This window comes from Neolamprologus multifasciatus, chromosome 7 (genome assembly GCF_963576455.1).
Source record: "Neolamprologus multifasciatus chromosome 7, fNeoMul1.2, whole genome shotgun sequence".
In the NCBI taxonomy this organism is placed as follows: domain Eukaryota; kingdom Metazoa; phylum Chordata; class Actinopteri; order Cichliformes; family Cichlidae; genus Neolamprologus; species Neolamprologus multifasciatus.
The window spans coordinates 15,884,972-15,909,122 of NC_140445.1; the positions used below are offsets into that span (position 1 = coordinate 15,884,972).

General features: G+C 43.6%; 1 protein-coding gene across 4 annotated transcripts in view; it reads left to right on the forward strand.

Annotated features, from left to right (window-relative positions):
- The window catches only part of arhgef28a (Rho guanine nucleotide exchange factor (GEF) 28a), a 57,679-nt gene that overhangs the window by 20,850 nt on the left and 12,678 nt on the right, over window positions 1-24,151 (forward strand). Inside the window, exons 10-31 of one of the 4 annotated variants that reach the window (XM_085166207.1) lie at window positions 8,096-8,202; window positions 8,315-8,580; window positions 8,662-8,839; window positions 8,942-9,050; window positions 9,995-10,081; window positions 12,203-12,245; window positions 13,156-13,257; window positions 14,654-14,777; window positions 15,477-15,612; window positions 15,701-15,756; window positions 15,838-15,898; window positions 16,025-16,154; window positions 16,259-16,374; window positions 19,062-19,202; window positions 19,389-19,639; window positions 19,730-19,855; window positions 19,961-20,078; window positions 20,229-20,483; window positions 20,570-20,646; window positions 20,747-20,925; window positions 21,205-21,296; window positions 22,002-22,187. In XM_085166207.1, the coding sequence (XP_085022333.1) occupies window positions 8,096-8,202; window positions 8,315-8,580; window positions 8,662-8,839; window positions 8,942-9,050; window positions 9,995-10,081; window positions 12,203-12,245; window positions 13,156-13,257; window positions 14,654-14,777; window positions 15,477-15,612; window positions 15,701-15,756; window positions 15,838-15,898; window positions 16,025-16,154; window positions 16,259-16,374; window positions 19,062-19,202; window positions 19,389-19,639; window positions 19,730-19,855; window positions 19,961-20,078; window positions 20,229-20,483; window positions 20,570-20,646; window positions 20,747-20,925; window positions 21,205-21,296; window positions 22,002-22,187 (2,940 nt within the window). The remainder of the gene's footprint in view (window positions 1-8,095; window positions 8,203-8,314; window positions 8,581-8,661; window positions 8,840-8,941; window positions 9,051-9,994; window positions 10,082-12,202; window positions 12,246-13,155; window positions 13,258-14,653; window positions 14,778-15,476; window positions 15,613-15,700; window positions 15,757-15,837; window positions 15,899-16,024; window positions 16,155-16,258; window positions 16,375-19,061; window positions 19,203-19,388; window positions 19,640-19,729; window positions 19,856-19,960; window positions 20,079-20,228; window positions 20,484-20,569; window positions 20,647-20,746; window positions 20,926-21,204; window positions 21,297-22,001; window positions 22,188-24,151) is intronic. The other 3 variants (XM_085166209.1, XM_085166208.1, XM_085166210.1) reach the window with 3 other exon arrangements.

Here is a 24,151-nt window from a genome sequence, read left to right on the forward strand (position 1 = left end):
GCTAGCTTGTGTTACGATTAGTCTACCAGCCGAGACTTGTGCTGCTTGTGTCTGTCACCATTAGATCCAGTAGTGGAATCTTGGTTCTTTGTTTTTGAAAGGTTCTATTTAAAGGTCACAGCAGATACATAAAAACAAGTCATGGAACTATATGAGAAGTCTGCCTTGTATATTTGAGCTCCATGTGCGCTACTTGTATGTCTTCACTGTGTGAGAGCAGCAAAGAGGAAATGCCTCAGTGATGCCCAGGATTTCCTTTACATTAGTGCAGCCATGGCCAGTCCAGACATCAAAGTCTGGGTGGAAAGTGCACTCATCAAGGAAGGCAATTTTCCACGTGTTTAAAATAAAAATGCCAACCACCACTCCCTCACAGTTGCCCAAGTAATTATGTACACTGTACATGTTCAACAAGACTTTACTTTGAGACATTGTTCAGGCTACTTTAAATTTACTAAATTTCATAGCGAAAGGGAAATATTGTGCTTTTTAAATACATTTAACGGTCACATTACTGTTGTGTTTTTGTTTTTTTGTTTGTTGGTTTTTTACAATATACAGATCATGTGGCAGGCATTATAGTGTGTATATTTGTATAAATACATGCAGAGTTATACAAAGAAGCTTAATCCGCCTTACCTTTAATCTAAACCAAATGCTCACATTTGCTAATTAGCACTAAAGACAAGATTCATCTGAAGTTAACTGGAAACCACTCATGTAGATTAGAAAAGAAGAAAAAATAAGATTCAGAAAAAAGCTAGAGAAAAAAAAAAATCTGAACACCAATAAAATCTAGATTAAAATATCTGACAGTGTCGTAGACAGGGGTGTCAAAAGTAAAAGCATTTTTTACTAGTACACATACTTGTGTTAAAAATACTTTGGTAAAAGTCAAAGCACTGATTCAAATTCTTTACCAAAGTAAAAGTGAAAAATTACAAGCTCTGATTGTGCTCAGATTAAAAAAGTTAAAAGTAGCTTTTTGGAGGGCATCTCTACCAGCTATTTTAAAAAGTAAACTAAACCTTGTGCTATATTAATAAAGTAATTAAATAATTAAATGATATTAACACATGAGAATACAAACTTTTTTGAACAGGGAAATGAGTACAGTCCAACATTAGTGGGATTTCACAGGAGGGAACTCAGTCATTTCTATTCTGAGCTCTGCTCCTGTTTATTATTGTGAGCTGTTTTCTTTGTGTACATGCTGTGATCAGCTGACCTATGTTGCTGCTGGTCTTTGTGGATTTACACAACTGAATTGAACAAGCTGTAAGCAAATGTTTCATGAGCTATCTTCTCTGATTTCCATTCCCTACACTGGCAGTGTACTGTTTATACTGTCATTATACTAGACAGTATTATAAAAGTTGAATGAACCAAAGCATCATCATCTTAAATTCAATTTAATTTAAGCTACCCTTTATGTAAACCAACTCTGACCAGGAACACCTCACCAGCCCAGTACAGTGCTTTACTGTATTCACATCATATACAAATCCAGTGTCATATTTTTAAAAATGAGGACATTACTGTGTTGAACTGTTAGTGACACTGCATTTTAAATTACTTAATATGCTTAAAATGCTTGCTCCTCCTCCTGTAGTGCTAGCTAGACGCTGAAGTCCCGTGACCGCAACTTATGTACATCTGGACTGAAAACGCCATTCCAGATCATTCTGACCCATTTTAACTCAAGCATAGTGCTCTAAACGGTGCATACATTTTTTTTTATATATTTGCCTTTTTCATCTCTGTGTAGGCAGAAAGCCCTTGTAATGGATACACCAATGAGAACTATTGTTACCTCCATCTAGACTCATATTGGTTTAATGTTTTGAAGTGTGGAGTAATGGTGAATTGTGCTGTAACCAACCAAGTACAGTAACCAAGTATTTGTACTTCATTACCTCAAACCTCTGGTCAGTATAGTTGCTTGTTATCACCCTCAAACCCCTCAGGGAGTCAGTGAGTGTATCTAAGGCGACCCCTTGCAAAATAAGGGAGCTGCTGGGACCATAGACACTATAAAAAAGTACCTAATTGTATGTTACCCACTGGTTCGTCTTGTTATGAAGACTTAAACTGAGCTTTTTTTGTGATTTTAGTGTTTTGAAACCCAAGCTGATGAGTATGGTATGGATCTGACTGTGAAAGAGCACCGCATGCTCATCGGCTAATGACTTATTCACATTATGAAATTCATGTTTTAGTCACTATAGTCTGAAACTAGTGATTGTCCTCTGGGAGTCATCACAAAAATGTCGATTGAGGTCACGTAGTGAGGGAGCACAGGGCCGTAGACCAGTGTTTCCCAACCTTTTGGAGCCACTGCACATATTTCACAAAAATCACACGGCACACCACCAAACAAAAATGTCACAAAAAGCACATTGATAATTTTTCCCTGTGCACCAGGTAAAGCAGAATTGGCTCAGTTTGTCCCCATTATGCCGTTTTTGCTTTCTTCTGGCCACTACTCATGCTAGGGACTTCATCTGGGTTGGAATTTTTCCCAGGACCCAGGTGAGATTGACTACTTTTTCTTTTCAAATATTTATCTATTGCTATTACGCGCTGTTTTCTCACTCACAGCATGACTATTATATAATTTCTTCTTTGTCTTCTTCTGTTTTACTGGCAGTTATCAACCCATTTAATTAGAGCAGTTGTAGTTGTAGTACTAGTTGTACTGCCCTCTAGTCGAAGAGAATGTAAATGTTCTGCCCGTTACGTCGATCGCTTAGAGTACAAATCAGGTGGAACCAGATAATCTTCCATGACACACCTAATCATTTCTCATGGCACACCTATGTGCCGCGGCACTGTAGTTGGGAAACACTGCCGTAGATTCCTATACAAGCAAAAGTCTGTATGCAGGAAAAGGTGTCGTCCCCTGCTGGTCATTAACTCCAAGATCGGAACCTTGACGTAACTGCCAGTTCCCTGCGTCAGCCTCCTGGAACTAACTGTTCCTTTCTACACAAACTCTGACCAGTCTTAAAACCTCACTTCTGTCTAAATACCAAAGTATGTAGTGTTTAGAAACTTTAAGACAAAGTAGATATGAATGTTATGTTGCCCTAAAAAGAGATTATTAATTGGCAACATAGCTCCCGAATGCCAGAGGCAGCACACACAAACAGATCCTGTCAGGGTTCCTGGGTCAGTGACCCAGTGCTTTCCGTTTTGTTCACGTTCAGTTTATTTCGTCACTTCCTGTTTGTTCCTGTGTTAGCTCGTCTCGTGCCGTTAGCCAGATTATGTTCAGCTGTGTACTCACCGGTCTCTCATTATCATCCTCATCAGTCTGTGTATTTAAGTCTTCTGTTTCTATTCGTTCTTTGTCGTGTCATTGATGATGTTCGTGTGATGTCGTCCTCCCCCTGTTCTCTCAGTCAGTCAGCCATTCAGTGTTCCAGCCAGTCAGTGTCCGTTCACCCTCTGTTTCTCCACTCCTTATAATAAACATCCACCAGTCTTCACCTACCTGTGAGTCCTGCGTTTGGGTTCGTTCTTCCTCGCCTCCACACAACGCCTGACAGAATGACACGACCCGTGCCACGAAGACACGATTGGGACCCAGCGGACTCGGACCTCAACGAGCGGCAGGTGGCAGCGCTTCACCGTTGGGCAGAGTTGGTCAGGGGAAAACAGCGGCTCTTCGCGGAGCGAGAGCACGTCTTCGAGGGGACTCGCCTGGCTCTGGGCGGGCCTCGGAGACGCCGCGTTCCCCCACCTGCTGCCACACCTGCCGCGGAGCATTTGCCGCGGAGAGCGGACGTTTCGTGCCGCGTTTCGGCCGCTCCCTCTCTCGCCGCTCCGCTCCTCGTTCGCACACCCGCCGCCTCATTCGCCGGACCTCCACCTTCGCCACGGCACCGCGGCTACGCCTCCCACCTCGACTCAATGGAGGCTACCGCGCCAGAGGCTCAGCTGTTTACCCCGGCCGCTTCCTCTTCCCGAAGAAAGCGGCGCACACGCCGCCATAATATGGACTATTTTCAACCACTCCCGGTGGTGAGTTCCACTAACTGTTTTCCACATCCGTCATCTGATTATTCACATAAAACACATAACAGATCCACCACCGATCCATGGGGGGATTCCCTCCTGGATGATGTAGACTGGGAAGAGTTTTTCTGCTGTGCTCCCGCAAAGACTGTAAATCGTGGTGGCAGAAAAAACAGACCGAACTTTGATAAACCTGCCAGTAGCACACACCCGGTCACCATTTCCACACCCGTCACTCAGCCATTCCCCACCAGCACGGCAGCCCAGATTTGGCCTTCTTCTTCAGCCATTTCACCCCCTCAGATGTCTAGGGCCCGGCCTACACCCACACCGGTGCCAGCTCCCAGGAGGAAGGCAGCTGCGACGCAGTCTACCTCCACATCCACTCTTGTTTCCCGGGTGGGGGTGACTGGTGTCCAGCCACCTCCCGTGCCTGTCCCAGCACCCAGGCTGAGGGCAGCCTCAACCCAGCCTGACCTCCCTGGAGGCTTGGAAGAGCTAACCGGCCCACCTACTACTTCACCTCTTCATCCACCTCCCGATCCAACCTTTCACGCCCTCGCACTGTCCCTGGTTAGGCTAGCTGAAGTGTCCCCTGCTCAGGCACCAGCCTTATTAGCCCAGGCCGCAATCTTATCCCCCTCGGTAACTCTGTCATTAGCTCAGCCATTAGCATCGCCAACCTCTGTTCATCCCTTAGCTTCCCCACTCCAGTCAGTTCACTCACCTGCTGTTCAGCTTCCACTCCAGTCAGTTCACTCACCTGCTCTTCAGCCTTCACTCCAGTCCCCTGTAGTCCAGTCTCCTCCCGTCCTCCAGTCCCCTGTAGTCCAGTCTCCTCCCGTCCTCCAGTCCCCTGTAGTCCAGTCTCCTCCCGTCCTCCAGTCCCCTGTAGTCCAGTCGCCTCCCGTCCTCCAGTCTGTCCAGTCTGTAGTCCAGTCGCCTCCCGTCCTCCAGTCTGTCCAGTCTGTAGTCCAGTCGCCTCCCGTCCTCCAGTCTGTCCAGTCTGTAGTCCAGTCGCCTCCCGTCCTCCAGCCCGTCCAGTCAGTCCAGTCGCCTCCCGTCCAGTCAGTCCAGTTCCCGGACCTGCAGCCACAGCACCCAGAGCCAGCTGTGAGCCCTCCTGCTTGCCAGCCAGGGGCCTCCGCGCCCGCTGGCCCGGCCGCTCTCCCGCCAGGGGCCTCCGCGCCCGCTGGCCCGGCCGCTCTCCCGCCAGGGGCCTCCGCGCCCGCTGGCCCTCCTGCTTGCCAGCCAGGGGCCTCCGCGCCCGCTGGCCCTCCTGCTCTCCCGCCAGGGGCCTCCGCGCCCGCTGGCCCGGCCGCTCTCCCGCCAGGGGCCTCCGCGCCCGCTGGCCCGGCCGGTCTCCAGCCAGGGGCCTCCGCGCCCGCTGGCCCTGCCTGTCTCCAGCCAGGGGCTTCCGCGCCCGCTGGCCCTGCCTGTCTCCAGCCAGGGGCCTCCGCGCCCGCTGGCCTTGCCTGTCTCCAGCCAGGGGCCTCCGCGCCCGCTGGCCCTGCCTGTCTCCAGCCAGGGGCTTCCGCGCCCGCTGGCCCTAAAGCTGTGGCTCCGTCACCCCCGGCTCCCGTGCCGTCGCCTGGTCCAGCCTCAGCCTCAGCGTCTGCTTCGCCTGGGCCAGCCTCGGACTCAGCTTCAGCGTCTGCTTCGCCTGGGCCAGCCTCGGACTCAGCTTCAGCGTCTGCTTCGCCTGGGCCGGACGCAGCTTCAGCTTCAGCGTCTGCTTCGCCTGGGCCGGACGCAGCTTCAGCTTCTGCTTCTGCTTCGCCTGGTCCGGACGCAGCTTCAGCTTCTGCTTCGGCTTCGCCTGGTCCGGACGCAGCTTCAGCTTCTGCTTCGCCTGGTCCGGACGCAGCTTCAGCTTCTGCTTCTGCTTCGCCTGGTCCGGACGCAGCTTCAGCTTCTGCTTCGGCTTCGCCTGGTCCGGACGCAGATTCAGCTTCGGCTTCGCCTGGTCCGGACGCAGATTCAGCTTCGGCTTCAGCTTCGCCTGGTCCGGACGCAGATTCAGCTTCGGCTTCAGCTTCGCCTGGTCCGGACTCTGCCTCATCGCCAGATTCTGCTTCGCCTGGTCCGGCCTCGGCCTCATCGCCAGATTCTGCTTCGCCTGGTCCGGCCTCAGCCTCATCGCCAGCTTCTGCTTCGCCTGGTCCGGACTCAGCTTCAGCTTCAGCTTCGCCTGGTCCGGCCTCAGCCTCGTCGCCAGCCTCTGCTTCGCCTGGTCCTGCGGCTGCCGCACCGTCGCCCCAGCCACGTTCTGGGCGTCATCGCCGCCGCGGCCGCCGCCTTCCCCGCGGTCGCCCACCGGACCTGCTCAGCGGCCGCTGCCGCCTTCCTCGCGGCCGCCGCCGCCTTCCCCGCGGCCGCCCACCGGACCAGCTCAGTGGCCGCCGCCGTCTTCCTCGCGGCCGCCCACCGGACCAGCTCAGTGGCCGCCGCCGTCTTCCTCGCGGCCGCCCACCGGACCAGCTCAGTGGCCGCCGCCGTCTTCCTCGCGGCCGCCCACCGGACCAGCTCAGTGGCCGCCGCCGTCTTCCTCGCGGCCGCCCGCCTGAACTGTCTCGTCTCCGCCGCCGGCCTCGCGGCCGCCCGCCTGAACTGTCTCGTCTCGGCCGCCGGCCTCGCGGCCGCCCGCCTGAACTGTCTCGTCTCGGCCGCCGGCCACGCGGCCGCCCGCCTGAACTGTGTCGTCTCGGCCGCCGGCCACGCGGCCGCCCGCCTGACCTGTTTGTCTCTCTGTGGACTCTGTCCCTCCGTCCTGGGCCCCCTCCGCCCGCCCTGTTCTGGTTTTTCTTTCTTTTGGCCGTCGGGTGCCGGCCTTTGGAGGGGGGGGGTACTGTCAGGGTTCCTGGGTCAGTGACCCAGTGCTTTCCGTTTTGTTCACGTTCAGTTTATTTCGTCACTTCCTGTTTGTTCCTGTGTTAGCTCGTCTCGTGCCGTTAGCCAGATTATGTTCAGCTGTGTACTCACCGGTCTCTCATTATCATCCTCATCAGTCTGTGTATTTAAGTCTTCTGTTTCTATTCGTTCTTTGTCGTGTCATTGATGATGTTCGTGTGATGTCGTCCTCCCCCTGTTCTCTCAGTCAGTCAGCCATTCAGTGTTCCAGCCAGTCAGTGTCCGTTCACCCTCTGTTTCTCCACTCCTTATAATAAACATCCACCAGTCTTCACCTACCTGTGAGTCCTGCGTTTGGGTTCGTTCTTCCTCGCCTCCACACAACGCCTGACAGATCCTAACCATGTATAGGCTCAGTGACCAGAAAATGTCACAAAAAATTAATATATTAGTCTAAAAACTTCAACTCTGATTTCAAGTAGCTTTATGACCTCTTAAATTTTGAAAAAAAAAAACAAAACATGCACATGGATATAAAACTCTGGCAACATTGTTTCTTTTATTCTTCATCATTGGATTTTATGAGCTCAAATCTAAAATCTAACCAAGGTCATTGCCTGTATTTCTGAACATTACTAAGAATGAGTGTTTATAAACACTATGTTGACCTAGCACTTGAAGGAAAGAGAGAGAGAGTGATAGTGAGCATGACTCAGTGCAAATCAGTAATCTGCTTTTTTTCCCCCCTCAGAAAACAAACAGGCTGCCTGTAAGGATCATATGTGGAAGTTTCTATAAAAACAACCCCTTAAAGGTCATCACGTTTTTGCTTTATTCGTGTTAAGCCATGACATTTAAGCAATAGGATGAGTGAATTATGGTTAAAAAAAGACTTCAAATAACAGAAAAAAGCAGGAGAGAGAAGCAAAAATGATTCAAAGGTCTATTTTGATGACATGCTTTTTTGACCACGTCATGGTGAAGTTTCCTTGATTTGTTTGTGTGGATAAGTCGCCTGATTATTTTATCCTGCCCTTGAGAGCTGTCTCTCTCTCTCGTTTCTGGCTGATGGGGCTGATGCTGGGAGGAATTATTGTAATCAAGAGTGTGCAGTAGTTGATCTTTACTAAGAAAGTGGTGTGTGTGACAAGAAGAAGTAGTCTGTTTGAATTATTCTAAACCAAAGTGAATCTCTTCTGAAGTTTTAACTGTATGCTTGTCATAGTAAATGGAGATCGCATGCCGTCCAGTGAAGTACAGAGCCAGTTCACTCAGGAAGCTGCCCACCCTCTGCTCTCTGCGATCCACAGCAGCGGCCACACCATCGCACAGGTCATACATCATTCTCTTTCTTTTTAGTTATAAAATTTCAGTTTTTGCTTTGCTGCTATATAAATTTCTTTCTTTTTGCTCTTTCCTGTCCCGCCTTATGTTTTCACCTCAGGCGAATGATGTTGACATTAAATACAATGTCAGTGGAGTGACGAGGGACAGTACAGGGACAGATGGCAGTTTATGGGATACCATCAACTCGGAGGAAATTCTTTTAGCCACCGATACCCGTCCGCCCTTTTCAGAAGACTTCTACCCATTCTCCGGCTCTCCCCTGCTTTCACCTGTCGATCTGGCCCTCACAAGGCTGATCCGTCCCGCCTCCTCCGAGCAGGCCGATCAGAGAGGCAGTCCACCAATGGAGACCTGTGACCTCAGGTATTAATCAGATGTCTTCTCCGGTGTGTTGTGTGTACCGATAGTGTCTAACTAATTTGTCATTTATAACTCCAATCCCAGTCTGGTGGCTCTGGAAGTGGACAGTGAAGAAGAAAGCGTCAGGCCAAAGTCTCCACTTTCCCCGCTCTCATCAGATGTGGAGAGAAGTGAAGACAAAGAGGAGACTTTCCCTCTTCCCTCTCCTGATCTCACTTGCAACCGTAGCCAGTCCGCATCAGCATATGAACCCACTTCACAAGTAATATACCATCCTCTCATTAAGTACTTCGGCTTATCCGTACATGAAGTGCTCTACAAGTTTTATACTGATGCTTTCAAACATTACTTGTTTCTCATGTAGGAACTGGTTGACGAGGGCCTTCGATTGCGATCCTATTCCTACTCCTCCAAAATCAGCTTACGTCCGGCTCGTTTTACTCGAGATAACCAAGCCTCAGATATCAGCCCCGGTTAGTAACGCTCAGATCGTTGAGCATGATAAAAGTTTAACACATGACTAACAACATTTCCAATTAACCTTTTTATTTTGCTTTTTTTGTCTGTCACTGATGGGGTAGTCTCACATCGTTGGTTGGTGAGAATTCTATTTAGCTAATTTTAAATTAGCTTTCAAGTGACAGATCAGCTGAACTAGATAGCCTTACAACTAATATAATGTACAGTCAACTCTAAGTAAATTAGTGGTTTGAATGGGAAATATGCTTGTTCACGTTCCTGCATTTGAGAACATTCAGCCTCTTGTCTGTATAGTAAATATATGTACAGAGAAAAAATATCTATCTTTATCTAAGGGTGGAAACCGTGGGTGTAAGCTAACCTACCTGCAACAGTTATAGTTAACAAATTAGCACGTTATGCATTGAATAAAAAGGGTGCTTCTATGTGACAGACAAATTCTTGGCTGGAGTCAGTTATTTCTGGAGTCCTGACATCACAATGAGTGTACCAGACCTAGACAAGAAATAGTCTGGCAGAAAACCTCTCCTGGAAAAAGACAATTTATCATTTTTAAACAGTGTTCTTTGTGCGGACTAAATAAATTAGATGGATTTTGCTAGCTTCCAGCAGAGCCAGGCTAGCTATTTCCTGTTAAAATGGTGAGCCAGCTGGTAACTGGCTGCTGCCTCCAGCTTCATATGAAATGCGTAGACATGACAGTGGCAACCGTTTGAAAAACAAAAACAAACAAACACTTTTCCCCCAAATGTCAATCAAAGTTTAAGGTTTTTCTTTACATAGTTGTTATTAGTAGTTTTTATTCAAAACAAGTTTACAAAACTGAATGAAAAAGTACTGTTTAACAGCTTTTAGCTTAGAATTGACTGTACATGCGGATAGACTCAAGTGTCTTTAGTTGATCTATGAGCACTCCTCTATCCACTGTGCCCTGTAGATGCCGTGCACCACAGTGTCAGCCACAGCCGATCTCTTCTTCAAGCCCTCTCTCTGTCTAAATCTCTGTCTTTGCTCCACCCTGGTAGTAAGTACTGGACACCTGCAGCCGTCACATAGTGCTAAGGCCCAGCAAAGCCGGCATGCCACTGTCACTGTTAATGCTTGAATAAGTGTGGGAGGGGCGATTCAAGGTTATTATTGTAAACTGATTCAACTCTTTAAAAAAAAAAGAAAAATGGCTTAAGTCATAATTTGATAGAATTTTATATTGAAACTTGGTGACAACATGGTAATAGTTTGGTAATAATGTGGAAAAAAGCAGTAATAGTCATATAATTCAATTTAATTTTAAATTCAGTTTTATTTATATAGAGCCAAATCACAACAATCGTTGCTTCAAGGCACTTTATATTGTAAGGTAAAGACCCTACAATAATACAGAGACAACCCCAACAATCGGATGACCCACTATTCGTAAGCACTTTGCGACAGTGGGAAGGAAAATAGTCCCATTTGCCTGGAAGAAACTTCCTGTAGAACCAGATGGCAGCAGATGGCTGCCCCTCTCTGAGCCTGTGAGTGGAGGGAGACAGCACAAAATACACACTGTGAAAGAGGGCCATAATAATTAATGATTAAATTAATGATTAAATTCAGATTGGTGTATAAAAACAAGTGTGAAGGAAAAACACTCAATACATCATTGGAAGCCCCCAGCAGCCTGGCCTATTGCAGCGTAACTAAGCAAGGATTCAGGGACACCTGACCCAGCTCTTAACTTTTAATCCTAATCTTGAAGTAAAGAGGGTGTCTGTCTCTTAAATTCAACTGGGAGCTCAGAAGAGGGACCTGAAAGCTGAAGGCTCTGCCTCCCATTCTACCACAAGTACACTAGAAGTCTGAGAGCAAAGTGCTCCATTGGGATGATACGGTACTATGATAGCTTGCTATTTACTATCAACTAAGGTTCAATGTTAGCCTAAAATCCTTATAATGGGGTAATTAGGGCTGATATTGAGGAAAAAAATGCAAATTGTCAGTGAGGGAAAACCAATTAGTAACATTAACCTATAGTATATTACATTGCCTGCTGGATGCGTATCATATTTAAATTCTTTTTTTCCCCACAAAGCACAAAAGTACAGTCTTTATTCGCGTACAAAACATAAACTACTACAAAAGAAACATGAACCTGAAATTTGAGAATAGTTTCTACAATGACTGCCACTTCAACTTAGATGGCTTGGAGCATATCTGTCAATTTAATCTAACTCTAGAGAGACAAAGAAATACTACCAAATAATGTTTGGGTCTTTGTTACTGACAGCCTTACTCTACTTGGCCACACACCAGTCTGCTGGAAAAGTTGATTCTTGGGTAGGGCATTGTTGCCTGGAATTTCTTTTTTGGCTTAAACTCTAACACTGCCGCTAGAATGCATTTATTTTCTGTTATGCATTCACCAAATCACAACTGGTATTTCAACTTTTGAGAGGCTGCACCTTTCCCACAGATGGGCGTAGTTTTGTTGTCTTTGCAAATGCCCTCAATGCTTGAGTTTCTTCATTTGTTCATCATATTTTAATCATATACGTTAAACACTTAATAACACAACTTTATGCGATGTGACAAATTCAGAAAACATTTATTCTTGTTTTATACGGACTTTAGAAAAAACACATATTAACCTAAAAAACCAGCAAAATGTAAAAATATACACTAATGCTCTTCAATCAAAACACATAAAACAAGAAATTTGAAAGAAAGTTAAGATTAGAAAAAAAGAGAATTCAATTAGAATCACCAAACTGTAATAACCTTGGCTTGTCTTTGTGTCTGTGTATGGCTTTTGTAATCACGACACAGCTTCGCTTCGCAGCAGCGATGACTGCTTGTGGGTCTCTGACGGGTCAGCACTTGTGATTGTCTGTCTGTGCTACTGCTTTTCATATTATCATCCTGTCCTGATTTGATACCTGAGGACCATCTTTGTTGCTTTGCATAACAATTGTGTCTGTATTCAAATGTTGTCATATGAAACTGAACAGCTTCTCTAGAATGGAAATAAAATCTGATAAATCTGACAACAAAACTTGTTGCCTAGTCTAAATATTACTTTACCTGCTGTTTTTCTTTGGGTTATCAATAATCTATTTTTTATTGTTCTCAACTTTAGCAACATCTGCCCCTTTTTTTGTGTTCACAGAGCCAAGAGCCTCCAGTATATCAGATCAGTCTCATGAGAAAAGGTATTTATACTCAACGTTATTAGGATTATTTTGTGTTCCAGGGTCTCTTTTCTGTCTCCTTTTGTTTCCTAGCACTAACTGATGTGACCTTTTGGAGCTCTTAATTGAAAGTGCCGTATGCGCCAATAAATTTGCAATCTCAAGGGCAGCATATGTAGGTAACTATCATGACCAGGTTGCTTGGTGACAGCAGGCGCTCTGTGAACTTGGCTGCTGGTTTTTGTGAAGTTCTTTTGTCCTGATGACTCAGAGCCTTTTCTTTGGCCTTACTGGTGTTTGATCTATTTTTTTTTCTAGGGACAAAAGCGGTAGTGACGCAGAGATATCAATGTGACCCTGCTCTACACCCAACCGGATTTTTTTGTCAGTGTCTCAAGGCTGCTCTGTGTTTTTCATCACTGAGTTGAAATGTTTATGATTTAAATATGAAAGCACAGTTTCCAGTTCTTCCATTAAAAAAGAAAAGCCAATTGATATTACTTATCAGTCACTTTTAAGTGGACCTACTTTGGGCTTCAACTTTCTGGTTATGTGGCTGTTTTATAACAATGGCAGATGCTCATAGTTTTGTATAATGATGACAAACTATGCAAAAGTAATCCCTGTGAGACAAATTCCTGGGATTCTGACTGCTCTAAACACTCACTCGTACAGCTTTCCTTGCTCTAGGATCTCTATGATGTCAAAGAGAGTAGATATCCTTAATGTGATCATCTCAGGAGCAGAGAGGGCCAATCTGATGTTCAGCTCTCCTGTTTACAAAAGAAAACTCTTGGTTTTTTTTGTTTTTTTGTTTTACCAAAGCCAGGTGTTGGATAAATAAGGATTATTTTGAACTGTGACTCATACAAAGCTACTCTAGTGGCAGAGAATATATAAACACGGTGTGCTATGGCGCTGTTCTTTACAGGGAGATCAAGTTTCGTAAGCGTGCCCAGTCTGCTGATGATGAAGGCTGCATGGAGCTGGCAGAGTCCCTACAACATCTCACCCTGTCTGAGTTTCTCAAAGAGTATGTGGGGGATCAACCTCTGTTTGCCTGGTTCCGCGTCATTAACCATCTGACATAAAAGACTAACCGTTAAAAAACGTAACGAAACCTACAGCACGTGTACCTCCTGTCAACAAACCACATTTCCTCTAACAGCAGAACAGTAACAGAATTAGGATCTTTTAACAATATGCACCGAATGTCTTTCTTTGTCATGCATGTCCCTAACTTCTAACAGTTCTTAGTTTTTTTTACCTGCTTTCACAGCAAAGTGTTGCAGAAATGGAGAACTTGTTTTTTTGGTCTGTGCTTGTAGAGTGGGGGGAGTAATTATTTAATCTCTTACTGAATTTGAAGTTTTCTAACTGGCAACAGTCTCAATTTTTTTTTGAATATCAACCAAAAAAAATGATTTGCTTGTCATAAGTATTTGATCCCCAAGCAAAACATGGCTTGGTACAATATAGATTCATTCATTGGTCTCTTAGTGCACTTGTGTCCTGTAACCTTAGCAGAAAAATAGCCCCAAAGCATAATGTTTCCACCTCCATGCTTTACTGTGGAGATGGTGTTACTTGGATCATACCCAGCATCATACCCAAGCTGATGCCAAGGAGCTCAATTTTAGTTTCATCTGACCACAGCACTTTCTACCAAGCCTTCATTTATAAGGTCACTGGCAAACTTAGGAGAGGGCTTTAAATGTGACTTTTTAAGCAGGAGATCGTTGCAGTCATTGCATTGTAGTGTGTTACTAGTGGTGTTCTTGATGACCCATTTTAGTCTTGTGCAGGTCTTCTCCATGACGTCCTTTGACAGTTCACTGGCCAGGCCCATGGTGGTGGAGAAGTTGGAATGAAAAAACTGGTTGACATCAGGAGAATGTGTAATTGACTGAGTCCACAGAGAGAATTCTGGCTATAAGGAGATCGAATATTTATTTCACCCAATAACATCCAGATCATTTTATAACTCTTGACATATTTTATTTTCTAAATTTTTGTTCGATATTCTGTCTCTTTGCTTTAAAAGGAAACCACCATAAAAGTTAGAGAATGTTTATTTGACAAATTCAACAAGGGATCAAATAATGATTTCCCCCACTGTAGGTAACAGAAATGTTTGTACAGTCTTTTATTTCAGTTCCTGTCCCTAACAGAAACAACACGCTGCACATTATCAGCTGAAACGATATGTTGTCACGTCATGTATCCGTTAGGTTTGCAGACTTTCTGCATGTAAGAGTGTGTGCACCTCAACAAACCTGTCATGCTTGGTTTACTTTTGTTGACTCAGGAATAAGGAAATCAGATCACGGTGACTAATTTATGTCTTCAATCCAGTTAGTAAGCAGAACACACACACAAACACACAAATAATAATAATAACTGCATTACTTACATTAACCTGTCTACAGAATTGAAGAGGAGGAGTTGGATAAATACAACATTCCAGCCAAAACGGAGTCGGAGAAGTACAAAGTCATCCGCACATTCAGTTTTCTCAAGAGCAGGATGTCCAGTACACGTAACAAAAGCAAGGTAATCCCCAGCCACAAAGAGTCCTGCTGTTACACCTATAAACGCTTTACTTACAACAACAATGTAAAGAATAACTCGCATAACTTCACCTTGTTGTAGATTAGAGCTGGCTTTAGCTACAACATGAAACTCTCAGTCTAATACCTTAAAAGGGCATGCAGTATTTTCAGGTGTTTGCTCTGTAGACCTTGGTGTGATGAAATCCGTAGATTAAAGGATCATTCGTGTTGTTCTTGTGAGCCTATTTATGCCATTGGGTGATTCCCACGTCTAGACTCAAGTCTTTGCTTTCTGAGAGACACGAACCAGGAAATGTTTCTGGGAAGGACTCAAGGTCAGAGGGACAGACCAAACATGTCCAGCTTCTTTCCTTTTTAATGATTAATCCCCTGTTGTTGAGTCAGCACAGAGAGTGGAAGCCCTCCCTGCTTGTGTCTGTTGTTTACACCACGCTTCATTTCCGTGTCAGTGGACTTTCTTACGGTTTGGAAAAAGGCGGGTCCTCCTGGTGGCCTCGTTTATCCGCTCGCATGCTGGAGAGTTTACCCTGCAAATAGAAACCTTCACAAAGATGTTTATCGTCTTTTGTATTAAGTCCTGCATGGGCTTGAGTTTATAGGTGTAACTGTCAGTCACGTTTCGCCTCGCGTATGTATGGCCTCTTTGTTGACTCCAATGTCTCTGGCGTGGCTTTCAAAGGGGAAAGGGAAGGACAGAGAAGGCAAGGACAGGCAGCCGAATGGACATCGCTTTGCGACAGGGTCCTGTTTAGGCCCCACGGTGTGTGTGGTGTGTGACAAACCAGCTTCTGGAAAGGACCTACTACATTGCTCAAGTTGGTAAAACTTAAATTCCAGCCAGCATTTATATTAATTTCTCTTCATGTATAAAAACTTTAAAATTGTGTTTTTTTTCCATCACAGCTTGCACTGCGATTGTCCATAAGGGCTGTAAGGAATCTGTCCCCCCGTGTTTAAAGGTGAGTCTTAGCCTAAAGCAGATCGCCCCTTTGTCGGTTGTTTATGTGCTGTAAGCAGACTCCCTCATTTGTATTACTTAGAAACATCAGGAAAAATATGCCGTGTCCATGGTGAAGAACAGGACAGCATCCCTTCCACAGAGTGAGTTTACAACACTTGGTCGCCAGTGATTTTAACCATGTCATGCAAGAGTTTCCTGTTTATAAAACTTGGGATGATTATTGTTATCTAGGCTAATTTGCTTTGCTATCCCGTCACCCCCCTCAGACTTCACAGTGAGAGACAGCCCTTCTCATTCAGTGATCCCCACTTCTACCTCTCTACCCGTCATGACTCCCAAGGAGAAGAAGGACGCCGTGTCGCAGTCTCTCTCACGAAGTTTCCCCAACGTGGAAAGGTTATTAATCTTTATCTTTTACACAATTTGTTGTGGTAACATTCATTAAAAAAGAAAAAAATAGCGATAAGTAGCGATTGTTTGTGTTTTTCCTCTTGGTACAGCCAACTCATTGAGAGTTCAGAGACAGAGTCCGATACCCTGAAGCTGAGCAGCCAATCCGAAGAGCTCCTGCCAACTCCAGTGTCTTCCACCTCCACCGAGCCGTTCTTTGGAGAGGGTAAGGTATGAATAGGGCTTGTTGTTTAAAAGACCCAAAAAGAAACAGATCAGTTTCTGTTTCATTGTTTGCTGCTGCAAGAAAAAGCTGATCAGTGCAGTTTAAAAGGTCAAACTGTAAGAATATTTTTCTAGAAGTATTTTTGTATGAGGGACAAAGGCATATAAGTTGCTGAGTAGGCATCACAGTTCCTCCCATTACTGTAGATTAAAACAGGAAATGTTTGGAAGCAGATGGGTGTTCAAAGAATAATTGGAAAACATTCCTATTTTCTAAAGTATTATATTATAACATTACTGTAAAAAAGTAGCTTTCCACCCATTTTTGATCATTATATTTGACTTTTAAATAGAAACAACGAATAGAAATTCTATTCAAATAGAATAGTTGTAGGAAAGGTGTTATAAAGGCGCGTTCAGGATCCCCAAATACAAAATAAATTGTATGTAACAGTCAAATACATATTTAAATACTAACTTTAAGGTTTTTTAAGGGTTTTTTTTTTAAAACCGTCCGAGAGGAGATGCTTTGGGGAAGAAAATGTACTGAAATTTAGCGTGTGTCAGACAAGTCTCAGATTTACACAGCTTTAGTGAACCATTAACATGCATTCCACAGTCTGTAAATAAATCAGGGGTCTTCCACTGTTTTTAGACTTTTATATTCACAGGGCAGTTATCCTTACCAACTCTGAGACGCACTTATAGCGTAGGACCCCCAGTGATTATGATTCAGAGATCTAGTAAAGTTTTGAGTGGCACTTTTAATTTTTTCCCAAAACTTCCTTCTTAAACTTGGGAAAACATTCTCCAAAACTATTCCTAGTTTTTTATAACCTTGTAAAAATACAAATAATATTTTAAAATGTTATTGCCTAACCAGAAGTATTATAGTTTTGTATTTAATTATTTACTTATTAGTTGATGTGTTTTTTTTTTCATTTTGACTTTTTGTTTTGAATCCACTTTAGTCCAGAGTGGAATTTCTTGTTAAATTTCAGTCTTTATTGTTTAAAAATGTTGAGTTTTAGTTTTGTTTCTATTAGTTTCAGTGTTAGTTTTAATCTTTTGAATTATTACTTCATGGAGACTATATGATAGGGGCAAGATTTTGTGCCCGATTTCTTTGTGTTATTTATGTTTAACGTTCAGTGTTTATCGAAGCATTTGTAAAATCTTTTGTGCATTCCAACTTTCAGCCAAACCATTAGTAGAAATGGTGGTTGCACTATTTTTTCCATTTTCCAGAATATTATAGCAATTTGTCCAATATTTGAAATGCATCTTTCCTTTTTCTTAACCACTTAACTAGTGCAGGGTCACAGAGGGACTAGTGACACCCTGGAGGGTGTGCCAGTCCATCAAAGGGCTAACACAGAGGGACAGACAGCTAGCCAATTTATGCACACCAGTTAAACTAATATTTAAGTGAGGATTTTAATCTGTAATGCCCCCCTCAACTTGGATTTGTAAAGTTAGAGCAGCCCTTATTTTTTTGTCTTTGCTAATGAAATGCACTAAGCTCAGAGTTCCAACATCTGACTTTAGAGGATTTTTCTTGCTTAAACATTTAAGTACCTGCTGATCCTTTGTAACAAGTTAGAATCAGAATCAGAATACTAATGCTAATATTAATCCCGAAGGAAATTATGGGTTACAGCAGGCAGCACGCTAATGGCGCATGCGCACTTATAAAGGAACCTTCTGACCAAACTTTACACAAACAACACATTGGAAAGACATGTCAGAGAGGTAGGCTGATAGGAAAAGACAACGAAAATACATAACATGAAGTGAGAGGAGAAAAAAAAAACTCCACTCAAACTGAGCTCCTAATGGGAGAACAGTTTGATAACAGAAAAAAAACACCCCAGCACAAAAAGCACATGACTATCAATACACCATAGAAACACAAGACAAGCAACAGGAGCGGGTAAAAGGGTGAGAGAGAGCCGGTGTAGACAGCGCATCCGGTCCTGCAGCATGTCTGCGCTGGTCCAGTCGACCGCCATCTTCCCCGGGAGGGGACAAGCATCAAAGGCGTTTGGAAAGGGAGGGGGGATGAGTGTGTATCAGTGTATGTGTGTGTGTGTGTGTGTGTGTGTCCAGAGCAGCCGAAAGTAACATATAGTCACTAAACTTGACTTGTTTTGGTCTGATGGCATCTGAGGATTACGAGGTACCCAGTGCTGCTAGGATCAACTGAAGATCAAAAATGTGATCCCAGACTTTCGCATGTGAAGAGTTTAAGTGTGGATTGTTGTATAATCTGTCTCCAGCAACTTCTCTGTGATTCCCTCTAAATATCAAGCCTCACCGATGTCCTGCAGGTGGTTTCAGAACACTGTACTGTGAAGCTTTTTTTCACTGTTATCATCTTGTAGGGAGAACATTATAACCTGCACTTTGTTGACATTCTCATAACATTTTGTAGTTCAAGGTTACGCTATTAAATTGTACAGAAACATTATGTGAGATAAGAAGCATCCAAACTTTCTTTTATCATTCAATTAAAATGCTGAGCAGTTAAAAAGTTGAACACCTTGTTAGAACTTGCAGGTGTCATTTTGTCAAATTTGTGGGGAAAGAAGCTAGGGAGTCTCTTTTTACTAAATAAAATGTTACAGAAAATAAACAAAACTAACTGAAAGAAATTAAAGTGGTTCGTATGCCTCTTTCCATCTGCAGACTGCACAGACTCATACATCCACAGTGACATATCAGCTGATTCTGTGGAATATGAAGCTGAATCATGGAGCCTGACGGTTGAGCACAAGTTCTGCAAGAAGCAAGACAAACGAGCTGTCAAGAGGCAGGATGTAATCTATGGTAAGCAGATGTTGCTGTTGTGAAAGGCGTCTCCTGGAATGCTTTACTTTCTGCTTGTGTCAGGATTTCATATGTAAAAGTGTCAAACCACAGAGAACTGTTTTAAGACTGAGTAAGAGATTCAGCTTTTTATTGGCATAATTTAGCACATGTCCCAAACCTAACACCTCCCCCACCCTGATCCAGAGTTGATGCAGACCGAGCTTCATCACCTGCAAACTCTGCACATCATGGCCGAGATTTTCCGGCGAGGCATGAGACAAGAAGTGCAGCTGGACACTGAAGCGGTGGAGCGAGTCTTCCCCTGTCTGGACCAGCTGCTCCTCTTTCACCACGCCTTCTTTGCCGCCATGAAGGAACGGCGACACAGCTCGACCCAGCCTCAGGGCCACAGGAACTACCTCATCCAGAGAATAGGAGACATCTTGATCCAGCAGGTTAGCTGGTGTTCATGGGTATACCTTTGTCTCAGGTGTGGTTAGACCGGATTAGGTCATGTTTGAGTCGCCTGGTTCTACTTTTTGCAGTTCACGGATGAGAACGGGGAGAAGATGAAGCAGGTATACGGGGAATTCTGCAGCCGCCATAATGAAGCTGTCAGCTTTTTCAAAGAGCTCCAACAACATAACAAAAGATTTCAGACCTTCATCAGGGTATTTAACGTTTGTGTCATGCTTTCAAAAATCATTAAATTAAAATAGACTCACTCCCTTTCACCTCACTAGATCTTTCATAATTGCTATACTTCATTTTTAAAGCAACAAGGGAATAATTCCTTGGTGCGACGGAGGGAGATCCCAGAGTGCATCTTGCTGGTAACCCAAAGGATTACAAAGTACCCAGTGCTGCTAGAGAGGATCCTACACTATACTCAAGGTCAGTCATCTACTGCCCTCTGCTGGCTACAGGCTCTTATGATTACTAAACCTAGATGTTGGGGGACAAAAAATAAAACCTTACTTTAGTTAAAAAAACAAGAAAACCTTCCTTTTTTTCTTTTTGTTTTTCTTTTGCTCTGTCCATCAGAGGAAACAGAGGAGCACGCAGACCTTTCGAAAGCCCTGGCTCACATTCGAGAGGTGATAGCAGCCGTGGACATGAGGGTCAGCGAATACGAACGGCACCAGAGGTTACAGGAAGTCTTTAATCGCATGGAGAACCGCAGCGCAGCTAAGCTGAAGAGTGGACACACCTTCCGCAAGCAGGATATGATGGGACCCGGACAAGTGCTCAAACACCAGGGGGTGCTCCTGTGGAAGACTGCCACCGGGCGACTCAAAGGTGGTAAATGATACTTAGAAGTTCATGTGTCATTTTTGCATCCTATCTGATCTAACTGTTTTTCTACCCGTCGTTATTTTGCCCAGACGTCCTGGCGCTGCTACTCACAGACACCCTCATCTTCCTCCAAGAAAAAGACCAGAAGTACACATTTGCAACTGTGGTACGCATTCAGTAAAGAAATCAGTAATAAACACTGCACCGTGTAAGGATGATTGATGTTTTGTTTTGTTTTTTTTCTCCATGCTTTAAATGTGTTAAAGGACCAGAAGCCTCCAGTGATTCCACTACAGAAGTTAATAGTTCGGGAAGTAGCGAACGAAGAGAGAGGGATGTTTCTGATCAGCGCCTCAGCGGCTGGACCAGAAATGTATGAGGTCCACACGTCGTCCAAAGAGGAGCGAAACACATGGATGAGGCTCATTAGAGAGGCCGTAGAGAGGTGTGTATGAGGCCCTTACCTGAGCCTGGTTCTACCAGAGGTTTCTTCCTGCTAAAAGGGAGTTTTTCCTTCCCACCGTCACCAGATTCTTGCTCATTCGGGTTTGTTTGATTGTTGGGGTTTTCTCTGTATTATTGTAGGGTCTCTACCTTACAATATAAAGCACCTTGAGGTGGCTGTTGTTGTAATTTGGTGCTATATAAATAAAACTAAACTGAAGATTTCATGATGTGTACACATTTGCCTGCCTGACCTGATTTAATTGTCGCTTCTGTTCAGCTGTCCGGAGGATGAAGAGGAATACACAAGTGAATCGGACGAGGAGAAGCGAGCTGCCGAGGCTCGTTTTCAGAAGATCCAAAAGCTACAAGGTATATTTAACCATTTTGTTTGGGGTGTTTTTCCTGTTGACTGTAATTATTTTAAATGTAGATTTATTACAGGGTTGTTGTTGTTTTCAGATGCTTTGACACTTTTCTCCCAATGCTGCTGTTTTGGCTCTGCAGATGCATTTCTCTTAAAATGTTAAAACACTCCAGATGAACTGCCAAAGGTTCTTAACTTGCCCGCTGCCTTTTATGCATTTGTCAGAATGATGTTTTGCATCTATTGTAATGGAAAAATGTTACATTGTTGTAACTTTGTTGCACTGAAGCTCTAAAAGATGCTTTACAGTCTGATGACTTGCACATGTTGGCTCAGCATATTTGTGACTGTTAGATGGACTATTCGCTGTTCATTGAGCTGCAAATGAATTGATGCTCACATATTACCAAGAGTAAAAATATTCAGCTTATAGAAGCATTATTAAAGACTGAAGCATCTCTGAATGGTTTCAATTACGCCACAGTGAGTGTCGCCTCTTGCCTAAATGTTCTAAAATATTTGCAAACACTAATAACAAGTAAAGCTTGTTCTGAAGTGCTAAAGTAACAGACTGTTCTGAAGAGTTTCACACATGATTTGGCTACATTCAGCTGTCATTTAAGAAATAAGCCAAAGCAACTGAGAAAAACTGTAAACATAGTAGCTGTTAACATTTTACGCTCTTTGAACTACATGAACTCTTGTACCAGAGAGCCTGACGAGCCAGGACCAGCAGATCTGCTCTAGCCTGGCGGAGAAGCTGCAGATCTACGCACAGCTCTCTGTTTTGAGTGGGAGGATGGAGGCTTCGCTAGCTGAACCGCAACTGCTGGTGCAGCCACACTCAGAGGAGCTTCCCCAGGCTGCTGCGCTGCTGACCGCTGCGCTGCAAGAAGGTGAAACCTTCACATGCACTGTACACTTCAGCAAACATATTTTCATATCCACAGTGTTCTCAACTTACAGTACTCCTTATAGTACTTATAAAAACCCTAAACAGTTATTGAAAAGCTTTTGTAAAACCCCTTGAATTGAAGCTGAGAGTTTGCACTTGATCACATCTTGATCATTTAATTAAAAAATCTACTGTACCAATTAGAGATGGCACGATACCACTTTTTTATGTCTGATACCGATATCATAAATTTGGATATCTGCCGATACCGGTATGAATCCGTTATAGTGTTTTTTAATCAATAAAACTGTTTTGTTTTTTTTTTATCTTGCTGCATTTTGTATAAGTTCATACTCAAGTTTAAATAAACAACAACACTAAGGCTATTCTGTTATACCTGTATGTAAAAAATGCACTGCACCCAAAATATTTCATAGTTCAGCAGTACTGATCAATCTAATAAACTTAAACCCACTCAATCCTTCCTATTCTGGTATTTTAAAGAGTACTTAGCAGAAATCTTAAGCAACCTAACTAATAGGGTTGCAAACTCCCAGCAAAAAAAAAAAAAATAGGGAACCACTCCCCAACCTCCACCTCATGATGCTTAATCGACGTAATCAACTTTAATTTGATGCAGTGTGGAAAACAAAATGCAGAAACAGAAATAAATTATTTTTCAAGAATAATTAAATAGATTCAACATCTTCCTTCAACAGAATTGCAGACTGCACAGATGGTATCTTCCCAAAGGAAAAAGTACTATAGCTTACTAGGGTATATTAGACTTAATAGTTACTATATACAGTAATGGACTTCTATATATTTTACATAAGATTAAAACTTTGGGTGTAAGATTCAGATAATTATTTATTAAAAGCTAGACGTTTTAAATGAGAATAAGAAAGAAAAGTATGTCTTTGTGCCCCCCTTTCCCTGTTCATGCCCTATCGGCCCCCCTGGCTAAACTTTGCTAGATCCGCCCCTGCACAGTTACCAGCTGTCAGCTACGTAGAAAAAGATCATGGTGTAGAAAGAAATATTAATTCTAACAACAGCTTATCAAGCTTAATAGTGCTGCTGTTGTTCAGCCGCTGGTTTCCTCTTTCTGGCGCGAAGTGGGCCAAAAACAAACAAGAGAGACAGAGTCGTGACAGAAAAGCCGATCAGCTGATCATTAAGCAGTTTCACGATTGAAGTAGCAGCAAGAAGAGGCAGTCGCTCCAGGTATTGGTTGTTAAGCTTAACGCGGGAATGCTTTACAAACATTCAGAGATGAACTTACACACTTGCTTTACTTCTCTCTGGGAAAACTTTCTCTGAGATGAAATGCTGGTTTGGTAGCGAGGCTTCAAATACACACAGCCACTCTATCACGTGATGCATACTGCTCCGACGTGCTACGGTTATGAGCCGAGTTACGCCGTGTCGCAAGTTTTGTGAGGTGCTTTTTTATATTTAATGGATCGTATTACATTTTTTTTTATTTCTCTCCGATATCCGATCCAGTAATTTACGTCAGTATCGGACCGATTCCGATATGTAATATCGGATCGGTCCATCTCTAGTAGCAATACAGTACAGAGGAAAAATATCCAAAAACCTATGTTCCTAATTCCTTTATTTTTGTGTTTTAGATCGTCAAATGAGTTTTAATATCAGGTAAAATTAATGTAAATAATGAAGTTAAAATACATGTCATTGTCTTTTATCTAACTACAGTCCCCTTTGCATTTATGTGTTAATCAAGGACTCCAGCATGTGTACGAGTGTATGAGATGAAGCAAAAATAGGACAACAACATTCATAAACATAATGCATGCAAAAAGTAGAAACGTATTTACACTGTAAGAATAAATCAGAAAATCACAAATATAAGTAAGAGATATAAATAATCTTAGCAAGCTAGCTCTAGCTCTTGGTATAGCAGCTTTCATATTTAAAGGGTGCAAAAAATGCATGATG